This window comes from Setaria italica, chromosome II (genome assembly GCF_000263155.2).
Source record: "Setaria italica strain Yugu1 chromosome II, Setaria_italica_v2.0, whole genome shotgun sequence".
NCBI classification, from domain to species: Eukaryota; Viridiplantae; Streptophyta; class Magnoliopsida; order Poales; family Poaceae; genus Setaria; species Setaria italica.
Genome location: NC_028451.1, coordinates 46,853,438 through 46,864,280, shown reverse-complemented (window position 1 = coordinate 46,864,280; position 10,843 = coordinate 46,853,438). Strand labels below are relative to the sequence as shown.

At 48.4% G+C, this 10,843-nt stretch overlaps 1 protein-coding gene and 1 long non-coding RNA gene across 2 annotated transcripts; both read right to left on the bottom strand.

Annotated features, from left to right (window-relative positions):
• Window positions 1–210: 210 nt before the first annotated feature.
• LOC105913873 lies at window positions 211–559 on the bottom strand. The gene is made up of 3 exons (XR_001163370.1): window positions 493–559; window positions 365–415; window positions 211–271 (listed from the first exon to the last, which is right to left on the bottom strand). It is a non-coding gene; the product is annotated as an uncharacterized LOC105913873 (long non-coding RNA).
• A 7,153-nt stretch (window positions 560–7,712) lies between these two features.
• On the bottom strand, window positions 7,713–9,748 carry LOC101767796 (GDSL esterase/lipase At1g28650). The gene is made up of 3 exons (XM_004958431.2): window positions 9,341–9,748; window positions 9,021–9,242; window positions 7,713–8,669 (listed from the first exon to the last, which is right to left on the bottom strand). Exons 1-3 carry the CDS (start codon window positions 9,648–9,650, stop codon window positions 8,005–8,007), a joined length of 1,197 nt encoding a protein of 398 aa, XP_004958488.1. The 5' UTR covers window positions 9,651–9,748; the 3' UTR covers window positions 7,713–8,004.
• Between the last annotated feature and the right edge of the window lie 1,095 nt (window positions 9,749–10,843).

Here is a 10,843-nt window from a genome sequence, read left to right as displayed (position 1 = left end):
CATGGTGAAGTTGTACCCGTGATGCAGAGAACAGTTCCCCCAAGCATGCGCCACCCTCCTTTTTATTTTTAGGAAGAAGCGGTCGATATAACGAGGTGAAAGGCTTGCAGAGCCAGGATAGTAATTAAAGATGCTATACACGCCGATGATTGGAGTGTGAAAGTCCAGACTGCCATGATTGGTGAAAACAGAAAGCTCACTTTAGAAGTCCGGTACTTTTGCAGCAAGAATAAGCCGATAAGGATCGCAGCAGACAGGGCTTCAACTACAGCTGGAGACAAAGGGAAGGATCAGTCTACTAGAAATGCCATTATCAGAAAGATGGTTGTCACTATTTCTTGGTTACAGCTGTCCAACCACTTACACTTGCTGACAGAAGGAAATGGCGCTGTTAGTCCATTGATGGCTGATAATACTGGAAAGAGACAATGAATGAAGCGTCAGATATTAATGGAATCACAAATATAGACTACCTTAACCATGAGGGCAAACCTGAAATAGCAGGAGTCAGTATGCCATCCCCAATGAGCATGCACATCCCCAGTATTGCCATGAACACCATTACTCTTCTAGCTGTTATGCTTCTCTCAAAGAACTTCCCTACCCCAACACATCCTCGTGTGGGATTAGGACCTATCTTCACCTAATAGACAGTATAGGAACGTGTAGATGCAACGTGTGTTTTTATATTACTCGCTGGTATGCTAGAGGATGGAGGATCATCAGTGGATGTACACGGGCCGATCTAGTCAGAATCCGTTGACCGATGAATGGATAAACAAGACCGATGCTTTCTTGGAACGGGCATTTGCAAGGATCAAAGGAGGAAGAGATACTTGGTGTCCGTGTAGCAAATGTGGAAACATGCGTCGGCAAACCAAGTTAGAAATGGGTAAACATCTTGTTAGGCACGGATTTACATCAGACTATACCATATGGATCTACCATGGTGAGGTCGATCGTGGGAGGGACGAGGTCATCAGACAACGTATCGAGCAATATGATGATGACGCCGGGGTGGGAGACATGTTAGATGACTATCATGAAGCTCGTAGGGAGGAGGAGCCCGAGGCTACCGCAAAGGCGTATTACGACATGTTGTCTGCGGCACAGCAACCCCTTCATGGGCATACCAAGGTCTCTCAACTGGATGCCATTGCACGTCTAATGGCCGTGAAGTCCCAGTTTAGCTTGAGTCGAGACGCCTTCGATATTATGTTGACAGTTTTTGGGAGCCTGCTCCCGGCGGGTCACATCTTGCCAAAGTCTATGTATGAGGCACAAAAACTTCTTCGTGCACTTAAGATGCCATACGAGCAGATACATGCTTGCCCGAAGGGATGCATCTTATTTAGGAAAGAATATGAGGAAGCCAAGTACTGTGTGAAGTGCGAATCATCTAGGTTCCTGGAGGTAGACTCTGGTGACGGTCAGAAGAAGCAGCTTGCAATCCCTGTGAAGATCCTACGGTACCTTCCCTTCATACCGAGGATCCAACGGCTGTACATGTGTGAAGATTCCGCGAAACAAATGACATGGCATAAAAACGGACGTCGATACAATGCTGACAAGCTGGTACATCCATCCGATGGTGAAGCCTGGACAAAGTTTGATGCCATTTATGATGAGAAAGCTCGAGAGGCTCGTAATGTACGTGTTGCGCTCGCAACAGATGGGTTCAATCCATATGGAATGGCGGCTGCCCCGTACACATGTTGGCCTATGTTTGTTATCCCCCTGAATCTCCCCCCTGGTGTCATCTTTCAGCGACAAAACATATTTTTATCGTTGATAATTCCAGAATACCCAGGGAATAATATGAGTGTGTACATGGAGCCTCTGATTGATGATTTGATCCGTGCATGGGAGGAAGGGGTATGGACATACGACCGGGCTACAAGGACAAACTTCAAGATGCATATTTGGTACCACTACTCCCTGCATGACTTGCTGGCATATGGTATTTTCTGTGGCTGGTGTGTTCACGGGAAGTTCCCCTGCCCAGTATGCAAGGCTTCAGTGAAGTTTATTTGGTTGACGAAGGGTGGCAAGTATTCTTCATTCGACAAACATCGACAATTCCTTCCTCCTAACCATCCTTTCAGACGAGATATTAGAAACTTTACGAAAGATGTCGTAGTTAATGACCCCGCACCGCAGATGTTGACCTTAGCCTTGGTTCGTGCTCAGTTAGACGCTCTTGAGGTCAATAATCATGAAGGTGGTTTTGTGGGATATGGCGAGCAACATGCTTGGACTCAGAAGTCTTGCTTGTGGAATCTCCCCTATTTTGACGACCTTCTTCTCCCACATAACATTGATGTTATGCACACTGAAAAGAACATCGCCGAGGCAATTTTTGGTACAATCATGGACATTCCTGACAAGACAAAGGATAACGTTAAGGCTAGAGTGGATCAAGCAAGGTTATGCAACAGACCAAAGCTAGACATGACGCCTCCTAGAGCCGGCAAGTCGTGGAGAAAGCCTAAGGCCGATTTTGTCCTGACGAGGGCCCAAAAGAGGGAGGTATTAGAATAGTTCCAAACGTTAATGTTCCCTGATGGGTATGCAGTGAATTTGAAGAGGGGAGTGAACCTAGCTACTATGCGAATCAACGGGCTCAAAAGTCATGATTACCACGTATGGTTTGAGCGCCTACTCCCGGTGATGGTTCGAGGCTATGTCCCTGATCATGTCTGGCAAGTGCTAGCGGAGTTGAGCAATTTCTTCCGTCAGCTTTGTGCTAAGGAATTATCTCGGACTGTGGTTGCAGAAATGGAAAAAATGGCGCCTGTGTTGCGCTGTAAGTTGGAGAAGATCTTTCCTCCTGGCTTCTTCAATCCGATCAGCATATGATTTTGCACCTCCCGTATGAAGCACGAATGGGGGGCCTGTGCAGGATCGTTGGTGCTATTCAATTGAGAGATGTCAAAAGGTTCTTCGAACTAAATGTAAAAATAAATGCAAAATTGAAGCATCCATTGCAGAGGCATACATTCTGGAGAAGGTGTCAAACTTCACAACAAAATACTATGCTGACAACCTTCCTAGCGTGCATAATCCACCCGCTCGTTATAATGACTCAGAAGTTGAATCGAGCCTTAGCCTTTTTCGAGGACAACTTGGAAGTGCAAGTGGTGCGACACAGAAGAAATTGAAACATAAAGAGTGGCGCACTATCATGCTGTATGTATTGACCAACCTTGCCGAGGTGGAGCCGTACATACTATAAGTTGTCAACAAACTAGTTTGTTCTCAATTAATCACTATTCTGGGATCAACTCTCATGTTTCTCGTTGGTACAGAGAAATTCATCGTAATTTCTGGCGTAATTCAAGGGAACATACCCCGCACGAAGCCGAGACCCTTCTTCAAAAGGGTGCGGGTAATGGAATGCCCGATTTTATTTCTTGGTTCAAACATAAGGTACAATCCAATTTCGCTCGTACGTAGATTCACGTTACAAGTTGCTCGTACATGCGAATAATATAACGAACCACCCTACTTCAACTTGCAGGCTCAAACCGATTCGTCTATGAATGTTGAGTTGAGACAGGTTGCCGATGGCTGTGCCTACAGGGTCAGATCTTTTACCGGTTATGACGTAAATGGATATCATTTTCACACAACAAGCTATGAGCAGAGTCGGCCCAATCAAAGAACGACAAATACCGGAGTTTTTACGCTAGGCTTTGATGGTGTCGAGTACTACGGAAGAATTGAAGAAATATACGAACTAACTTTTCATGGTTGCAAAGTTCTTAATCCAGTCATATTCAAATGCCATTGGTTTGATCCATCAGTCGTGAGACGGGCACCTAATCTTGGGTTAGTCGAAATTCGGCAATCATCCGTCTTACAAGGAGACGATGTCTATATTGTGGCTCAACAGGCCAGGCAAGTTTATTATTTGTCATACCCATGCTAAACCGACGACCGTCTGAAGGGTTGGGATATTGTGTACAAGGTATCGCCACACGATAAACTACCTGTACCAAATAATGAAGATTACAACATTGACCCCAACACATATGACGGAGATTTTTTCCAAGAAGATGGGCTCGAAGGGATTTTTGAGATTGATTTAACTGACGCTTTCGGAATGAAAGTAGACAATGAAAGGGTTGTTGACGATGACGCTGGAGAGGAGGTTCATAATATGAAGGAGTTAGAATTACTTCAGCGGTTATAGTTAGGACATGACATTGATGATGACGCTCAAACTTCGGAGCACGGGAATGATTTGTTTGACACGCGTGACAGTGATGATGAGACTTATGATCCAGCTAATCCCGATCATGACGATTATTTCTAAGACATGTATGGATCGTAATAATTTATTTATTATTTGTCATACCATGTTATTTTTGAAATTATGTTTTGTTTATATGTGCTGATTGGTTTATTCTTGGCAAATGCAGGTGATTGAACAATGGTGGGCGGTACGAGGAAGATCGCAGCGCTTTACGAAAAATTAAAAGCTGCAGCTTCCGGGTCAGGTACACGGTCAGACGCATCGAGAGGTCGAGGAAGGCGTCGAGGGAGGGGTGGAGGCAGGGGTGACGCACAGGTGGAGGAAGCGGAGGGGGCACAGGTCGTGGCTAGAGGCAGGGGTCGGGGCAGGGGTCGAGGAAAGGGTAAAGGGGTGAGGGCCCCGTCGCCTGTGCCTTCGTCGTCGTCGGAGGAGGAGGAGGTACCTTCCGCGCACGCCTCTAGTGACGAGGCGGAGGTACAGGAGGAGCAGGAGCAGGAGAGGGAGGAGGCAGGGGAGGAGGCAGGGGATTCACAGTCCAAGATCCCTGTCATTTACGCCCACTGATTCAACCCACTGGGGCAAAGTAAGTTCCTTCACATATTATCTGTACTTTTGATATGTTGAAACTTACACTAGAAAATAATAATTTATATTAATCACTTGTGCAGGAGTTGGACTAAGCTCAGTGGGGGTGCCCACAACCGCAAGGTCAACGGCATCGTGGTCTTTTGTGTAGGCTACACTTCCCCGGTCTAGTGGTCTTCACCGGACAGGAGGAGCCGGCCTACACGTGGGACCACTACGTTGCTGCCGCCGACGTCGGTGATCGTGACCACAGGCAGTTTGCGAACAAGGCGGAGCGGGTGAAGGCCGAGCTGTGGGTAAGTCTTCACAGGACTACATTGCTCAATACATTCTTGAAATAATAATTGTATGCTTGCCGTCTATACGCAGGACTTTTATAGATGCCAGGAGGGCTTCGAGGCTAGGGCGGCCTCCGTCATTGAACAAGCCGCTAAGAAGCTCGTTAAGGACATGCACTACGAGGCGCGAGTTCAGGCCATCATCGACTTTTATGCTGAATACAAAAGGATGAGGGTCAAAAAAGAAGAGGCCAGGACAATGAACCTGACCAAGGAAGAATTCATGGCGGTACGTACATAAAGATAATATTTACTATTTGAGAGATTAATTACGCTTAATTCCGTTATTTATATGTCACACACTTCATATAGGGTGTGCCTCCGTGGTGGTGCCGATCCTTTACCCGGTGCTGGGAACAAATGGTGGACGTGTGGTTGCAGCCTGGGTGGTTGGAGAACCACATTTCCTGCCGGGAGCGGCGTCTGCAGATGCCATATGCACCACACCATCAAGGCAGCCTGAGCCTTGATGAGTACAAGGAAAAATGGGTACGTGAATTCATTTCTGTATTCTCAGACATAATACTGCATATTTTGTAATCATTTTACATTTTTTCCGCAGACTTCATCACATGATGGTCAGGAGTGCCCCCGGTTAAAGGCATGGGTTATGTCCAAAAAGGGCAAGGCCACGGCAGACATCAACTTCAACCCGGAGGACCCGCCCGAGGCGTACAGCCATCCCAGCATCCACAGCCGCGTCACCGAGTACACAGCCATGGCGAGGGAGGTTCACGGGCTAGAGTTCGATCTGAGCTCTCAGGATATCGATGCTGAAATAGTGATGAGGGTGGGACGAGGGAAGAAGCACGACAGGTATTGGATTGGAGATAGCGTGATCGACACTGCCAGTACTCCCACTCTCTCCCAGATCCGAGCAAGGAGCACGGACTCGAGCCCCGCGATACGGCCACGGCCTACCGCTGCACAGCTACAGATGCAGGCTCTGCAGGTTATTCCTGTTTCTTTAATTTTTCATTCATTTTGTACTTACCTTTTGCTTGACAATAAGTGGTTGGGATGAAATATTGTAGGCCCAGGTGGAGGTAGAACGAAAGCGCCGGGAGGAACTAGAGGCGAGGATCGAGGCGTATCGGCAGCTTGAAAGGCAGAGGACGGAGTAGATGTTCCAATACATGCAGAGTGTTTTCCACAGTTTAGGTCAAACTCCACCACCTATGCCACCGAACCTCTTCCCGCCACCTCCACCACCTCCTGCAACTACTCCTGTGAGTCAATCTCAACCTTACAATCAATCTAGACTTAAACTAGAAACTACAGGCACTACAAACTTACACTAGAATTACTTGTTTAGACTATGAAATCTCTTTAACTAAATTTGTGCAGAATCAATCGGCGGCGTCCAATGCAGAATCTTCCTGGGGGCAGTGGCCACCTGCACGTCCTCCTCATCCTCCTCAGTGACTTGTCATTTCTGTGTTTGTGATGCAAAACTTGTGAATTACTTCTTTAGACGAGAACTTATGAATGTTATTTGTGTGCTTGTGAATCCTGTGGTGCAATTTATATGCTTATGGTGCAATTAATATGTCTGTGCTTCTGTGGTTCTGTGGTTGTTTTTTGAGAGGGGTCCTTTATACCTAACATTTCTGTTTTGTAGTAGGTGTTAGGACACTTTGGCGGGGCGGCCTGTTTGCCGAGTGCCACAGGGCGGGCACTCAGCAAACAATATCATTTGCCGAGTGTTTCGCAAAAAAGCACTCGGCAAACGAGTCGCGGGTCGGGCTTCTTCGCCGAGTGCCTTCCCGTGGCACTCGGCGAAATTATCATTTTGCCGAGTGTCTGGCAAAAAATGCACTCGGCAAACGGTCGAATAAAAACTGCGGGTGGGGCTTCTTCGCCGAGTGCCATGTGGCAGGCACTCGGCGATCCATGCATTTTCGCTGAGTGTTCTCCAGAATACACTCGGCACACTGATAAATCTTCGCCGAGTGTCCTTAACAATACACTCGGCACACTTTACGGATTCGCCGAGTGTCGGCTGTCAGACACTCGGCAAATCCTCCGTTGCCGTGACAGACCGTTAACGTCTTTGTACCGAGTGTTTAATGTTGCTGAGTGTATTTTGGCACTCGGCAAACGACGATCGACACTCGGCAAACAGGCTGTTTGCCGAGGAAAACTTTGCCGACTAGACTTCGCCGAGTGTTACACTCGGCAAACCCTTTGCCGAGTGTAATTGGACCTTCGCCGAGTGCCTGGGGCACTCGGCAAAATAACTATTTCCGGTAGTGCATATAGTACAAATCAAAACATTTGCAATAATATAGATAGATAAAGTTTATTAAAAAAATACGAATAGATAAATCCACGATCAATTTTCCTTTTCTTTTTTGAAAAGGAGCAGGAGCACTGCTTAATTCATATAAGAAGGAAGTAAAGGAATCGTACATAAAGTTTGATATTATATGAAAGAGGTGCACACACCTTATTCCAAAAAAATGATTGATTAATGGGTGGGCTGCTTTAAGATTCGTACAAGAAATTAAAAGGGGAGTATTGGAGCGGTTCTCAAAGTTTATTCTAAAAATATCAGTAGATAAATTTACAGTCAATTCATTTTATTATTCCAACTAAGATACAACTTATTCTGAGCTGGACGGCGGCCGGATTACTCTTTTGGCACTCTGACACCGTTGAAGAAAGACATTTTTTTCCAGCCCGGCCCTCTAGTGTTTCTTACATCGTGATATCTAATTTTTTGCCACTATTAGGGGGTCAGTGGCAACAGATTTGCCACTACGTGAGAGGAGTGAATGTGAGAGGGGCTAAGTGAACATTATCGCATGCAGTGGTAAAAAATTAAATGCCCCTCTTACATCTGGACATGATGGGAGGCATGGCGAACGGGCCGTCGAGGATCCCTCGCGCCATGATCCGGTACACGGCCTCCGTCATGTGCAGCCCGTCCCACGACACGTACTTGGACGGGTCGGGGCACTGCACGGCGCCCGGCTGGGTGCAGAGCACGGTGAAGTTGGCGTTGTGGAACCCGCCGCCGCCGCAGCACGCGTCGAGCGCGGTGGCCGGCGCGAACCCGCTCCTCGCCGGGGCGCCGACGATGCCGAGGACCTCGTCGTAGTAGTCTACGTAGACGAGGGAGACGCCCGGGTGGGCGGCGCGGAGCTCGGCGAGCTTGGCCTTGAGGAGGTTGTTGTGGTGGGTGGTGAGGTCGTTGAGCCACCGGAGGCAGCCGGTGGCCGGGTCGAGGTCGGCGGCGGCGGTGCTGTTGCGGAAGAGGAAGAAGTAGCGCGGGACGCAGCCCAGCGGGAAGATGCCGGGGACGTAGAGCGTCTTGGCGCCGAGGTTGATCAGGGCCTCGAGGGAGAGGCCGATGGAGCGGATCACGCGGGGCACCAGGGGCATCACCCACTCCCGCGTCTTGTTCTGGAAGAAGGGGTGGTTGTAGTCGTTGACGCCGATCTCCCCGACCAGGAACAGCGAGCTCGCCATGATCTCCCTCCGCTCTGCACACAGTAGTGACACCACCATGATCCATGTAGACTGCTAAGGAACAGTGAACTGAAGCATCGGTTGGTACTGTGCAGTACAGTAGCCGTAGCTATTCGCTTCAAAAAAAAAAAGAGAGTAGCCGTAGCTATCGAGAATCCGGTCTAAATCACTCGATAAAAGCGTGGATGCGTGTGTGTCGTTTGTTTTCTCGCTTGGAGACAATAGAATTGGAAACGATGGCGACTTAGCACATGTCCTAATCTTAGTGATGCGCCGTCAATGTCAACGATCAATCCAACAAAGTCCAAAGTCCAAACATGTTTAGAAGCTAGAAAAACTACAGCGATTTTCATGAGAGTATGTACCGTGTTCCGTGGAGCCAAGCATGGCGAGCACTTTCTTGAACCAGCCCATCTGCACGCCGAGGGAGTAGGGCGTGATTGCGCCGACGTTGAGGTGCTTCTTCCTGAAGAACAGCTGGTTGAGCGCCGTGGCGCTGGCGACGGCGAAGTTGGCGCCGTACCGGAAGTCCTCCTTGGTCTTGCCGGCCAGGTACGGCGTCCAGTACGGGAACCCCAGCCTCTCCACTGCACATACGCATAGCAATAGTCAGCGGCATGCAAGATGCAACACATCCTCTCCTGATGATGAGCAGTCACACTGACATAGTATAGTAGGCACATACCGACGAAGTCGACGATGAGGCGGCCGTCGGACCATCGGCCGGTGGGGCGGTGGAAGAAGGTCTCGCCGTAGGGCGACCGTGCGACGGGCCCCGGCGCGGTGGAGTAGTGGATGAAGTTGCCCGTGTCGATGAGCGAGTCTCCGAACGCGAAGAAACGCTTGTAGCAGCCGCCGCCACCGCGGTTCGTCGGCGTCGCCGGAGTATACGTAGGGGTCGCAGGCACTGACGCCGACGCCGACGCCGACGCCGCGGTCACCAACAACAAGAAAGCAGCGGCGAGCAGAGGCCACACCAGCAGCTGCTTCGCCATTCCGGCCGCTAGTGGTGGCTGGAAGTCGACGCGTGCAGATCGACCGGAACAAGTTGCAGCAGCTCTGCGTTCGTAGCGCTCTCTCGGCACGTCCGGCTCGCGGATGGTGTGTGTGTATATATACTAGTAATAGCTAGCTAGCTCGGTGTATTTTCTTGTCGAGTGGTGGGCAGGCCCGGCTCCAGGGGAGGTAGTGCGACCGCCGGAGGGCTCATGGAGCTTGAGGGCCGGAGGCTCATGGAGCTTGAGGGCCCAAGATTATATAAGTAATTAGTACATATAATTTGGTCGGTGCACTTACTTCGGCCCATTATGCCAATCAGGCCCTCCCATCCCTGTCAAATTGCTAATCACCACCACTGCCTAACCGCTCTGCCGTGCCGCCGCCGATCAGGCCATCGCGCGGGTGCAAGGGGCGAGCACGTCAGGGGCACTCACGACGGGCGAGCTGATCCGCAAAAAATAGCAAGTCATCCCTCCGAGGCCTGGTAAGCAAGTCAGGGGCGTTCAATCTTCGTTTTCTTTTTTTCAGAATATCAACAATCATCTAATTTATATTATTGTTTCGTGTAGTAATTCTATCCTTCGTCAATTGCGTCCCTTCCGACGACTCAAAAGCGGAAGACATCCCTCCGAGATCTGGTAAGATTTTATGTGGAATTATGATTGATTGTTTTCTGAGATTTGTTACATCGGAAAGACACAGATCCAGAAAAAAATAACCTTTTCTTCCACTGCAATTTAATTAACATTTTTTATATATCATCCTAGCAGAATCGCGCTTACAGCCTTGAAGGAGTAGTGCCTTTTGCTTCCGTGTGCCGTAGTCCGCAGGCGACATTTCGTTTGATCGTCATAGTAAGCAGCACACCAATTGATTAGATTTTCATTTTTTTTCTTATTTGTTTCTTTATATGCGCTATGCTTATACCGATTGTGTATTTATTTGAATATGATATATGTTGCCTAAGAAATATTTGTTGGGTGCTTAGAAAAAAAAGAAAACAAGAAGATCAGTTCATAGAATCGTAAAAAGGAGGCGCTCTACATAAGTTTTTTCCAGTTTCAAATAATGTTGAAGTCAGTCAGGGCGGGAACAAGTTGTTGAAGTTGGTTTCTTATTCAACTCAGAAAATCTAAAGTCCTTGGATGATAATGATCTGCGAAAGTGCTGCACTACTTTTGCAAAATCC